Source organism: Macrotis lagotis, chromosome 7 (assembly GCF_037893015.1).
Source record: "Macrotis lagotis isolate mMagLag1 chromosome 7, bilby.v1.9.chrom.fasta, whole genome shotgun sequence".
Lineage (NCBI taxonomy): Eukaryota > Metazoa > Chordata > Mammalia > Peramelemorphia > Peramelidae > Macrotis > Macrotis lagotis.
The window spans coordinates 62,387,217-62,400,988 of record NC_133664.1 but is presented as its reverse complement, the minus strand read 5'-3'; the positions used below and the strand labels follow the sequence as shown (position 1 = coordinate 62,400,988).

General features: G+C 34.6%; 1 protein-coding gene across 3 annotated transcripts in view; it reads left to right on the top strand.

Moving 5' to 3' along the window:
- The window catches only part of C7H10orf67 (chromosome 7 C10orf67 homolog), a 142,027-nt gene that overhangs the window by 42,051 nt on the left and 86,204 nt on the right, over window positions 1–13,772 (top strand). For all 3 annotated transcript variants that reach the window (XM_074192993.1, XM_074192992.1, XM_074192994.1), the window contains 3 exons: window positions 2,634–2,775; window positions 3,864–3,922; window positions 8,616–8,681. In XM_074192993.1, the coding sequence (XP_074049094.1) occupies window positions 2,634–2,775; window positions 3,864–3,922; window positions 8,616–8,681 (267 nt within the window). The remainder of the gene's footprint in view (window positions 1–2,633; window positions 2,776–3,863; window positions 3,923–8,615; window positions 8,682–13,772) is intronic.

Genomic DNA, 13,772 nt, shown 5'->3' with positions numbered 1-13,772 from the left:
ATGCAGAAAAGCCCACTGTAGTCATTGTGCTTTCTCAAATTATTTTTACTCTCCTAGGGATGTTTTGGGAGCTCATGACCCAGAAGACCAGGGAAACTTCATTGAAGTGAGGATTTATTTGAGAAATGGCACATATGCTAAGTGGGTCAGATGTTCAAGTCATGGATATGGGCTAGTACCAGAATTATGCAAAGTTTCCCAAAGGACTCAACCTCCTATGATAAAAACTTTCATTTCAATCATATAAATGCAATTTAAAAAAAAATTCCAGACTGATAATAGATCAACAGAGATAAACATTTACAGTACAATGTGGCTTTAAATGACCATACTTATTTTGTTAACCACCATTTGATAATCACCTTCCTCCTAACTTTATTTTGCTTATTGTATTTGATTTAAAAATCTCTTGGTTTAGGCAAGCCAAAAACTACTGCTGTGGGCAGATGGTAGAAAAAAACAGTCCCACAAAACCTGCCACTCAAAGTGTAACAGATGACTGTAGCTACAGAGAACTATTCCTTTGTTCCTTTTGCTAATGAGTGTCCTCATTGCTGCAGGACACTGAATAGTTAATTACTTGTAGTTCTTCTTTATAACAGATGGTGGAGCCAGAGCTAAAGATTATCTGAGCAAAACATGAGTTCTATAAATTGATGGATGAGGAAATTAACCATTTCTATCTTCCCAAATTATTTCTCTGAAACAATAAAAAAATGAAGTGGGGGAATTATTTAGGTCTTAGATCATGTTAAATTTTTCACATCACTTCACCTGATTAATTCAAATTAGGTTTTTAGTTTATGATAAGAGGCCTTCATATAATCATCAGCTGTTGATGTTCAAATTTGCCATTGGTAAGGAACTAATTCTTAAGCCTATTATAGTCTGGAATGGTTATTTCAAAAACCCTTTGAGCCTATAAATATATTATGAAATGATTTAGAATTGAGTAATATTAGACAAGAAATGAGTGATTCCAAATATGAAAGGTCTTTATAAAGAAAACAATTTTTGCCGATATTTATGAGATTTTAGGCAAGTTTTTCTAGTTAACAATAATTAATTATATCTTATTGTTTAAAAGCGAACCATCATTTCAAAAAAATACCGTTTCCCATCATTTAAAAATATAAGGGTAACTCAAAATAATAACCAAACTTATCAGTAATTTATTATTTCAGTTGCTCTTTTAAAAAATCTAAAATAAAATTAAAGTGTGCATATTTGGTAGTGACTCACAACTTTATATAATAATGTATGCCACCTTCTTTTTCTTTGAAATGGCTGGAAATCATGCAACCAAACAAGTGGTTTACCTTTACACATCTTTTAAATGAATCAAAGGGTCAGAGTTCTCTTAGGATAATCCATTGAGACTTGGAATAAGTTTTATTACTTTTATTGGTAGCTATTCAGCATTTGTAGCCATGAGATTTTTCAGTTTGACTGAAGATGGCTTTCCAGGCAGCATGCTTTGAGAATCACTTCATCTTAGTCACCTGTTTTTTCAGCCATATGTACTTTTAAAGTAGAAAAAAAAGTAATACATAAACATATCCCGATTTCCGTCTCTCTGAATTATCTCAATATCTTTATAGACACCAGACTTAGATGTATTGCAGTTCAATGTAAAATCTGACTCTAGCTTCTAAAAATCTGTTACATCTTCATTTTAAAGAAGAGTGGGGCATCAAGGGCGCCATCAGAGAGGATATTCAGATGTTTTCAACAGCTTTGAAACAGACAAGAAAAAAACAACAAAAAAACTAGCTGCCCAATAAGCTTCAGTTGCGTAAGAAAAAGACTCGACCATAATGGACGTGGCAAGATTTAAACAAAAGACACACATAATAAAAATGTAAATGAGTTTGCTTTCCTAAAACTATAACTTTAAAGTCTTTTGTTGTAAGTTATCCTGAAACCTTCTTACAAGGTAATCACTGTTTGCATAGAGATTTAAACCAAAGTCTTCAATAGCATTAACCGCCTGCACAGTCCAAGTGTGACAGGCATGCAAAGCCATGTTAATGTTCAGAATATGAATTGCCTCTGGGTGGCTCCTGCACCAAGCAGAAAACCCACTGTGTGGCTATCGGGGGTCCTGATGGACTCCATGCGGCTCCAGCCTGGAAACGTCACCGCTTTGACATGTGATGTGCTCTTCTTGACACTGGCAGCAGTGACACAGCCGCAGTACAAAGGCAACAAGCCCCCCTCCCTAGCCATGCACTTTGCAACCCCCTGGTGCTGCCCATCCACAGTCTCCCCGGCCTGCCTAGTTACGGACGGCGCCTCAGAAACACACAGAGGGAAGTGTGGGTGGAGAGGCCCCAGCTGCCTCCCCGGACACAGCCTCCATAAGAAATCGACCTGAATGATGAGGGCGCACAAACAGTATGATATGCATTATCCCTGTCAATAACATGTCCCCGTGTCTTATAGAGTCTTTGTACATAATGTACTGCAGTCTTTCTTCCAGCAAGTTCTTTCATTTTCCCTATTCATAGGATAAATAAAATGTGCAATAGAATTCAGAAAAATGATATGATAGGAGCTGCTGTATATCGACGGCTCTTTAAGCAGGCCTATTTAAATCTTGCCTTAGAAATATGAAATTTCCTGTCTTTTAGGAAGCAGAAGCAAACCACAAAAGAATGTTGATGCTAGAAAAAGAGGTTGTCACCCTCAAAAAGGAAATTGAGAAGCTGCTGAAATCCACCGTATTATTGGAAGACAACCTTCGACTCTGTGAAAAGACAAATACACTCCTAGGTAACACTGGAAGCAGTTGATGAGTTCAAATCAGTCTGATTTCAATTGCAGGCTACTGTGTATGAATTTGCACATTTCTCTAGTCTTTTTTGCTTGGTTTGGTTGAAATTTGGATCATTCCTGTGGATCTAGTTTAGGGGAAGAAAAAAACACTTTTTTTAAAGCACATTTTCCTGGAAATCAGAGCATTTGCTGCTCATTTCTGAACTCTTTCATTTTTACATGGTCCTCTCACGATAGAGTTGTTTAAATTTTGCCTCTTGACTAATGTTTAAGAAAATCTGAATTTTTCAATGCTTAGAGAAAAGCTTTAATCAACCTTTCCATAATTTGTAATTCAAAAATGTTTTGCAAATAGAATGCAAAAGTTATATTATGGGTATAGAAAAGTTTAGAAAATTATATAGCCATATTTGAATGTGCTTTGGGCAGAAAGCATCTTAGGAAACTTGCTTCTTAGTTTCATTTTCTTGGGTTCATTTTAAAGAATAGATGGGAATTGGTAACAAACTATAATGTCCATATCTCTGACCAACTAAGTTACTAAACAGAATAAGTTTATTTTGGTTATTTGTAGATATAAACCATTTTAATTCCCCAGTGGTGTTGTTAGAATGGTGAAAAGCTGAATATGTGAAAATAAAATCAGGTTACTCAACAGTTATCAAGTTGTTAGTATGATAGTGGTGCTCAAATAGGCCAAAATAACCAAATACTCAAAATGGCAGGATTGTCCATTTTCACTTTTCATTTGCTCTCAGACTTAGCAGGTGTAATCAAGAATGACCAGCTAACCTACTTCATATTGGCTGTGACCAACAGCAGAGATGTCCTCAGCATTTCCTGAAGAGAGATAGTAGGCTCTGGGCCACACTTGGCTCTTTGACTTACTTCTTAATCTCCATCTGACCAGCAGGCTGAACAGCAGGAAGGAGGCTGGGAAGGTCAAGGGCGGTTGTGAAGGTCACAGTCCTGCTAGGTCCACTGTGCATTCCAGTGGCTTACAGACTGACCTAGCACACACAGTTGGAATGCATGGACAGAAGCATGTAATTTCATGGTCTGCTTTTCTCTTCTTTTGTTTTCAGAAGCTGAACTTTTGGCTATGAAACAAAGCATAGAGAAGGATCAGAAAGTTATTCAAAAGGTACTGTAACTTTTTGACATTGATGAATGACCCTTTTTAATTGAAATATCTGCATGCTTGGGGGACCGGCAGAATTTCCAAATAGTTATGCAAAGCTAAAGAAAATAGACATAATACATGTTCATCTGTCCCATTGCTTATTGTTGGGTGGCTAATGATGAGAAAGGATTTTTCCCTTAATTGCATTTCTTCATTGAAAAGTGGATTAGTTGTTGGAAATCTTTTTTTTTTTATTTTGTAAATTTGATAATTGTGAGGCATTTAAAAGGGTCATAAAGAGAATTCAATGAAGTTTTTATGGGTGTGTTTGAGTTATGGGCAGAAAAATTATAGGATTCTGTATTTTGTCTATTGTACTCATCATGATGTTGGTATGAGTTTGTTTCTACTTTGATCCTTTAAAGAAGTTGCAATTTCTTCAGGAAAGGTAACTTTTAAATTTATACAAATTGTATTCCCTCCATGATGAGATTCTAATCTTTGTCTTTTCAAAAATCCTCCATAGAGAATTCACCCTTTTGCTGGATATTTTTTTTTAATATTTTGATGCCATTGATGTGCTATTGTCTGCCTTCTCATTACATCACTGACCCACTCCTTTTCCAATCATACATGTTTTCAGTTATAAGTTTTGCCTCACTTTTTGCATGCCAACTATAATTAGCCACATGCCATAGTCGACTTGTTCCTGTTGTATGTGTTCCCATTGCTGTTTGGGTTAATGATAATTAGATCCTTCAGGTAGCAATGGTTATTTGATCCTTTCACAGTCTGCCATATAGCATCCCTTGGAGTATATTCTTATTAAAGAGCACCAAACAGCATACAAAATAGACCAAATCAGGTCTCTTCCTCCTATTTAATGATGGGCCCAGCTCATCATCTAGCTAAGGCACCTTCATGATGAATATATACTAACTCATTGAGCAATTGTATAAATGAGCTAGGCTCATAGTACACAATATAAATAAATATGCAATATCTAAGGAAAAATTAGTACACATTATAAGCATCTCTTCTGATATCAAAGTTAAATAAAAGACTTCCTGGCTTACCCATGCCATAATAATAATCAGTGGTAGGTTAACATTTAAGTTTCAGTCTAATTTGCAAAACAACATCTTATTTCAAAGAGAAATAACATTACAAAAAGTATTTTCAGAAAAAAATGATTATCTTATTGGTCCATTTTCCCATAGGGATTGATAGAGTAATTAGTATTCTATTCCTCAGTTATGAGAAATCCTCCTCTTCATCTATCTTCTCCCCAACCTCATTTTCAGTTCTTTTGGGAAAAGAAAAGCAGACTCAATAAATAGTGGTATTTATTTGGTGAATAACTAGGAAGAAAGGAAATGGAATCACAGAAATAAAATTTCCATGTTTATGTTCTTCTTGTCAAGAAATAAGAGTGGAGCAAAAAGCCTGGAATACATATGATTCCATAGTCAGGGACTAAGATAATAGTTCCATGGCTGGCAGCCTGGAACAATGAAAAGTGAAAAAACTATATGACCTGAGTCTTTATTCAAAACTTCATGTTACTGGTTGAAGATATTTTCTGTAACTCCTTCCTTTCATCACTTGAAATCTTTGACTTTAGGACAATTTTGGATTGGTTTCCTTGCTCTTGATGAAATCAGTAATTTATTATGATTAGCCTAGTTTTGTGTACATTTATCTCTAGTAACAGATGCCTATCCTTATAAAGTTAGCTTACTCAAAACTTCTTTAAAATAATATTTATTTACAATACATATTATAGACTTTTAATGAATTATTGTTGAAACTGTTGAAATCCAAATGCCTCAGATTTTAGACTTCCTTGAGTGACTGCTTAAGTTTCTACCAAAGAATTTTTTATTTAATTATCTGACTCCATTTTACAAGTTTGGGAATCTGCCATTGGTTCTTTGTCCTGAAGATTCTCAACTTTGTTGCCTAGACTTAGTTGCTGCACTGGGATATTCTTCCTCTCTTCCTTTCCTTTCTTTCTTTCTCAGGATCACACACCTAGTAAGAGTAATGTGTCTGAGACTGGATTTGAACTTTGGTCCTCCTGACTTCAGCCACTCTAGCCATCATGCTAAACTGGCCCCTGGGATATTTTTTCAAGAACCCAGGACCACCATTAAACTATGATGAGACAAATGAATAGAGCTAATGAGTAGGCACAATTTGACACTTATTAATGAGCATTGTTTGGGCTTGGTAATTCAATCTGTTTCAAAATCAGGTGAGAATATTCTTTTTTTTTTTTTTTTTTAGGTTTTTGCAAGGCAAATGGGGTTAAGTGGCTTGCCCAAAGCCACACAGCTAGGTAATTATTAAGTGTCTGAGACCGGATTTGAACCCAGGTACTCCTGACTCCAGGGCCAGTGCTTTATACACTGCACCACCTAGCCACCCCGAGAATATTCTTTCTTAACCCAAATCTCTCCATCTCATATTCACAAAAACAAGTCTAAACCCTTCCCCAAACAACAGCCCTTCGGATTATTGAAAACAGCCGTCATATTCCTATATCATTCCTTCTAAACATACATCCAGTTTCTCCAACCTCAAGCACAGGTTGTTCCCCATGCTGAAATAGACCCCTCCTCATGTCTCCCTCCTGGGAATTCCTATCTTCCTTCAAATTTCAACTCAGTTATTACTTCCTATATTAGTATCCCTCACCCCCCCCCCCGTGCCCCAGCTGTTAGTTACCATGTCCCCCATTACCTTGGATTATTTTATATGTATTTTACATGTGTTGGCATAGTAGAGGCATAGCAGGAACAGATTGGTAGATCCAATTGGGCAACGGTCCCCTATCACCCATCCCCCTGCTTGCCTAACTTCCTGTCTCTACACAGTGTTTACTCTGATAAAATGTTAGTTCCTTTACTTGAAGTCACATTTTGACTTTTTACCGTCTTTGCCAAGCAAAATAAAACTAATTCTTTCCCCATAAATCTCTTTGAATACTATCAGCCAATCATCATGTCCCAACCAAACCCCTTAAATTATTTCAGTTGAAATACATTTGTTGTGAACTTAATGCCCTTCATCATAATGTTGTCCTTTTTTAGATGTTTAGTTCATTGATATTCACCAGTGCAATATGATTATCCTTATTTCTCAATAATGTCCCTCTTTTAATGCACACTAAATTTGTTTTTATTTTCTTGGTTACCATGTCTCACTGTTGACTAATATCAAGATTGCAGTCTACTTAAACCCAAAGATCTTTTCTAAAAAATAAATTTACTAATTATATTGATATATGTTTGTTAGCACTCTATAATAACTTCCCAGGAATCTTTCTCTCTTCATATTCCCCCTCCATTTGACAAAAGCAAACAAAAGCAGTTTGGTACAACCAACAGATATTGTGACAGTGACTGACAAAATATATATCATATGTCACTGTAGTTCTTCACCTGTATATTGGAGTTCCTCATTTATTCATGAATAGGCTGTTTCTAATGCCTTTAGTGTTTTTCATTAAGGTTATTGTAGTCATTGTATTTATTTTTCTCCTTGTCCTGCTTTATTCACTTTGCATCAGTTCATCCAAGTTTTTCCAAGTTTCTTTGAATTCATATTTGTTGTTTCTTCAGGTGTCATCATATTCCATTATATCCATATTGCAGAGTTTGTTCAACTGACTTTGTTTTCAGCTTTCTGCTATTACAAAAATACTGCTATATTGTGTACCATATAGTACATATACCATAATTGATTCAGTCGTTCCCTAATTGATGGACTCCTCCTTAGTTTTCAGTTCTCTGTTACCACAGACAGAACTATTTATGATTATTTTTTTGAACATGAGAATTTTGTTCCTTTTTATTTTACCTCTTTGTAGTAAAAGGCTAGTAGTGAAATCATTGAAATAAAGGGTTTACACAATTTAATGACTTTCTGGGGATAGTTCAAAATTGCTTCCCAAAATGACTGGACCAAATTACAGCTCTACCAACAGTATATCAACATACTTGTTTTCATATAACTCCTCTAATTGAAACTTGTGTTTCTATAATTATCAGAGAATTTTTTTCTATGTGGTTGTTGATAGTATGTATTTCTTCTTTTAGTCACTTTATATCCTTATAACCACTTATCTTGTCAAATGAACGGCTTGTTACCTAGTATTCAAATCTCTGGAGATGAGATGCTAGACTTTCAGGAATAATTATAAATACACTGAATTTTCTAAAATATTTTGAATGTGTATATAATAGTAGTGTACCATATAATAACTAATAAATTATCACATTTCGTCCTCCCAATGACTTCAAGGTAGACAACTACAGCTAAGTTTCACAGAGGATAGAGTGCTGGGCTTGTAGTCAGGAAGATCTAAATTCAAACCCCATCTCTTATGCAGCCTTGGGCATATCATTTCATTTTGGTCTGCCTCAGTTTCCTCATTGGTAAAATGGGGATAATAATAACCACTACCTTCCAGGGTTTTAAGGATCAAATGAGATAATGTTTGTAAAGTGATTATCACAGTATCTTCTTAACAAATGTTAGCTATTATTATAATTAATATAAGATGTCATTTTTCTTGAATTCAAAATGATTTGAAAAGTTCTCTCACTTATGCTATTTAGAGTAAAATTAATTTCAGTGGTCTTTTGAACAGAAGGAATTTTAAACTTATTCTTATCAATAAGAATTTATTCTACTTTTTTCATTTCAGTTAACCTTAATGAAAGAAAAATTAAGTGATGAACTTGATCGAGAGAAAAAAGCAGTTCAAGACATGGTAAGGGTATTCACTTTTATTTTCTTTCTCCTCCCCTATCCAACTCTACCCTATACATTGAAAATGATCATTTCCATGTTTTGAATTGTCTTTGCATATTTATTGATTAAGAAATATTCATTATTGCTTTCTGAATGCTCTAATATCCACAATTTGGTAAACTATGGAAATATTTTAAAAGTGTAATAGTAAAGAAAGCAATTTATGCCTTTATGATATTTTACCCTTACAAGAATTTTACCTAGAGCTTTGTGTTACATATTTTATATATGGCTTACAAGATTTTTTTTTTTTTGGTGCTTGTTTTGTTAAAGATATTCAAGAAACATTAAACATTAGACCACACTAATATAAGGGGTTTGCTAGTCTTAGTTACCAGTTTCCATAAATGACAGCCACAGAAGGGCCCTCACTAGATATTTTGGCATCCTGTGGTAGTTTCATAAGAACACTGCCCTTTTTATTCTCCTTTTTTATAGAGCTTTCCAGACGGCTGGTCCTTTATTTTATCAGTTGACTTTTTTTTTGCCCTCCCCCCCAGCTGATGGTGTATTTTGGCTTTCAACTGATCAGCAGTAATATGTCTTTGTTATAGTCAACTGGCTGTGTTTATTATAATAAAAAATAAAACACAGCTTGACTTGCGTCCTAAATGTGCCGGAAAAGAATATGATACTGTTGGGAAGAGAAAAGGTTGTTCATAGAAAATCAACCCCACTTCAGATATTGAAACGTTTGCTTTTTTTTAGGTTGTCACATTTGTGCCAAGTCATGACTGCTTGCCTTATTTTGTTTTGTGACTCTTAGCTCCATGTGCTTTGGGTTCCTTGTCATAGAAATTAATGAAAAACAATGCTCTCGGACCACAGCGAGGGCCTTCTATGGAACCGACTTGGAAAAGCTGAAAACAAAGACAATTTCAGTTTTCTTTTCAACCAAAACCTTTCCTTTATAATACATATGTATATATAATACCGAGAATTCTAGGTACTTGAAATAACTATATCCATATTTACATTTGTACATCTGAGAGGAAAGGGTTTGGTTTCTTTTATGTGCTTATATCCAACTACTATCAATAGATTCATCTAGCTCTAGCTCTATCTATAGGAGGGGTGAGGAACCTTCATTCTGCCAAGAACCATTTGGATATTTATAACTCATTTGAGGCCTATATTTGGTAAAACATTTAATTAATTCACTTCTTAAAAGGGCAAGAGATTTATTGAATTTTGAGTCCCTGCCTGTAGTTGCCTTGGCAATGCCAGACCAATACAATCAATGAGCCAGAGGTTTCTCATCCTGATCTATTTATATATACCACACACACACACACATATAAACCAAATTATATATATATATATAATATTTCAGTATCTGAAATAGGGTTAATTTCCTATGAACTACCTTTTATCTTCCCAACAATAACATATTCTTTTCAGCACATTTAGTTATATATTATTCATGGAGAGATAGACAGAGAGATAATAGGAAGAGATAAAGATAGAGAGATATATCAAGAGAGACATGACAGAGATAGATAAATAAGAGATAGATAGTTGATAGATGATAGATAGATAGATAGATGGAGATAGAGACATATCCATGTTTGAGTGTGTTTATGTAGATAAAGATATTAAAAAAAAGAAATCAAGTCCTCTTCTTTCAGAGGTTTAGCCCCAGATAAGATTGATCTCTTTTCATCTCCCTCATTTTTCTCTAATTCCTTCAAAGTCCAGTCTTTTTCATTTGCAAACACTGAAACATCCAGATATTTGTATTTTAAGGCATTGTTTTGATTTTTATTAGGAATGATATTTTTTCTGGATTTTGAACTCAGTTTTTTTTAATTGCTTTGAAAGTAGAAGTCTTGATTGTAAGCTGTCCAGACCAACATACTTCATGAAATTCTTTGCCTCCCCTTTTTTGCTGTAGCTTTAATTAGTGTTAATGGAATTATCCCACAAAGGTTAGAAAGGCCTATGGGACTTCCTCCTGACTGGAGTTATTTCTTAGTCCCAAGCTACTGTTCTGATTTACCACCAACATCTGCTATCCTGCCTGAGTTCTCCCAGGTCTACCTATGTAACAGGATGTTAGTTTTCCTTTCTCATCCCCATTTTGTCTGAAGTACACACACACATAAACACACATACACACATATCCTACTTTTAAGGAGTTTTATTTCTGCTGACCACAGGTAAAGAAATTTAGAACCATGGGCCCCTTGCAAAGTGTAATATGTATTTAAAAATCTATTGGAAAAAGGTCTTCATGGAAATCTAAATTCTTCTGGTGTGAGAGACTGCAATAGTGAAGCACAAATAGTCAATTTTTCACTTTGGACAGATTTTGTCCATAATGATTACATTCTGTAAAAAGTATTTATTACAAATTAGTTGCTATAATTTTTTAAAAGTCACTCCTCTTCCGAAAGGCCCTAGGAAGTGGGCAGAACTATTGATCTGAGCTAATGAAATGATCATAGTTACTGGGTTCAGAAGAGAGAAAAATCATGGTTCCATAAGTGAGCTGAAACATATGGGTTCTTCCAATAGTAAAGAAGAGTGTGGGTGTCTGTGGAAATATAAATATTGGTGGGTTGATGGGGAAGGTCCTGGCAACTGGTGGTGATGGCGTATATATGTGCATGCTTTCTCCCTTTGGGGACTGTCTTCCTATAATTTGCCTCATAGTCCTTGAGAGACCCACCTTCCTCCCATTCTTCACATAGACTAAAGTCTAGTCTTTCTAGTTTGGTTGTATCCCCTGTGGCGTCATCTTCCCTGACCACCCCTTCCCCTTCCTTGACCTAGAGACTATTAAATTTGCCCCAGTGCATTTTAACTTACTCACAACTTTTAATGGGAGTCCAACTGAGGCTTGGAAGTTTGGAAAAAGAAAGAAATTCATCTTTCTGATGTTTTAAGGAGATTACATGATGCAAAGAGACTCCATTGAATATAGAACCTTCCAGTGCGGTCATGAAACTAACTTCAGAGCCTAGTTTAAGGAAGCAAAGTTGTGCTAGGTGGAACCAACTTTCACAAATGGTTAATGAATATGATTTGGGAAACCAGACAGGTGAGAGGAGAGAAACCGAGGACTTCCATATCTCAATGAGGTGCCAAAGGAAACAGTTTGAATTCATGAAATTCCAGTTATTTCTGATCACAGCCTACTTTGACTTTTGTTGTAAGCTGATATGATCTTGAAGATGACACTTTGATCTGGTTCCTTCATCCATTTAGTCTTTATTGTTAGGAAGAACAGACCAAATTCCTTCGAGAGATTACATATGTGTTCCAAGAGGCTTTGCATGTTCTAAACCTTAATGCAATCAACACAAAAGACTCTGGGGGGATGCCACCATCTTCCATAGGGAATCTTTCTTCAAGCTGAACTCTCAGCTATATCTCTCTTATCAACAATGAATGTCTTTGGCAATCAAATGTTAGTGATCAGAGAATCTGTGAACAGTTGTTTCTTTTTTAAATCTTTTTATTTTAATTTTATTTTTCCAATTACATGCATAGTTTTCAACATTCATTTTCTATAAGATTTTGAGATCCACATTTTTCTACCTCCTTCCCTTCCTTCACCCTTCACTATGACAATAAGCAATGTGATATAGCTTATACTATACAATCATATTGAACATATTACCATATTAGTCATATTGCAAAAAATAATCAGAACCAAAAAACCATGAGAAAGAAAAAATAAAATCAGTTTTTAAAAATTGAAAATAGTATGCTTTGGTCTGCATTCAGACTGTAGCTATTTTTTCTTGAATGTGGATAGCATTTTCTAACAAATCTTTTGGAATTGTCTTTGATCATTGTAATGCTGAGGAGAGCTAAGCCTATCATAGTTGATTATCACACAATGTTGCTGTTAACGTGTGCGGTATTCTCCTGCTTCTGTTCACTTCACTCAGCATTAGTATGAATGTTGTTACTATGATTATTTCTTCCAAGCAATCTTGAATGATTTTGAGATTCCTTGTTGTAAAAGAATCTATCAAAAAAGAATCAACTGAATCAAATGATTTTTGTAATCAATAAATAATAATCACAATAAGATCTTATATTCTCTGAATCTTTCAGTTAATGATGAAATGTTAAGGACATGATCCTTTACTAACCACCATATTTTGGTTGAGAAAGCCTACTTTTCTCTTCTGTTTTCATTGAGGTTTTATAGTTGTTTGTACCAAAGTTTAATAAGTGTTTAGTGTATAAAACTAATCAACAATCTTCTTAGAAAACCAATGAAGATAAACTAAACTTACCTATCTAATAGTCAGTTACTAAAAAGAAAAATTACAAGTCTTAAAATATCTTCACTTTGCATTCAGTTTTGCTTGTTATTTTTTATATAAATTATTAGAGGATGAGTATTGAATTTTTATCATTTTTACTATTATTTTAGAGCTAACAACAATTTTTATGTCTTAGCTGAGAGAAATAAGAAATTGTGGTGAGTGACTAGTGATTGGAAAGGGATTCAGATAAATCCAACTGGATTTTCAAAATTACTGCTTTAGCCTTAAAAGTATGCTAGGTGCTAAGGATACAAAGACAAAAAATGAAGCAATTCCTCCTTTAAAAATATATATGTTCTGCTGGGGAATAAAAGCTATAAAGATGACTTTAAAGTTGGCAGATCTCATGATCTACTGGTTAGAGGATTATGGAATTTGAGGTTAACTGGAAGAGGTTTTTTTTCAATTGCTAAGAGAAAAATTTTAAAATGAACAAGGTTTTGATAGCTGTCTTTCAGGAATTGGAAAAACATATCCCTTTATCTGCTACTTCTTTTACTATTGTCATTTCCTTTATTGAATATCTGCTATCTTTCCAGATTGCCTAACATAGGAGGCAAAGAGTTATACCACAGAGAAAGAACACTGCTCGACTTAGGAAGCTGCATATATCCTATTTTGCTTGAATATTTTCTTTTTCTTTTTAATGAAAGATAACATATAATAGATATGTTTATCTTTTTATTACTGTGGTAGAAGAATTACAGGAGAAAATATTATACTAAATAATGTTTCCTTCTGTTCTGGCCTAGCATATTCTGTGG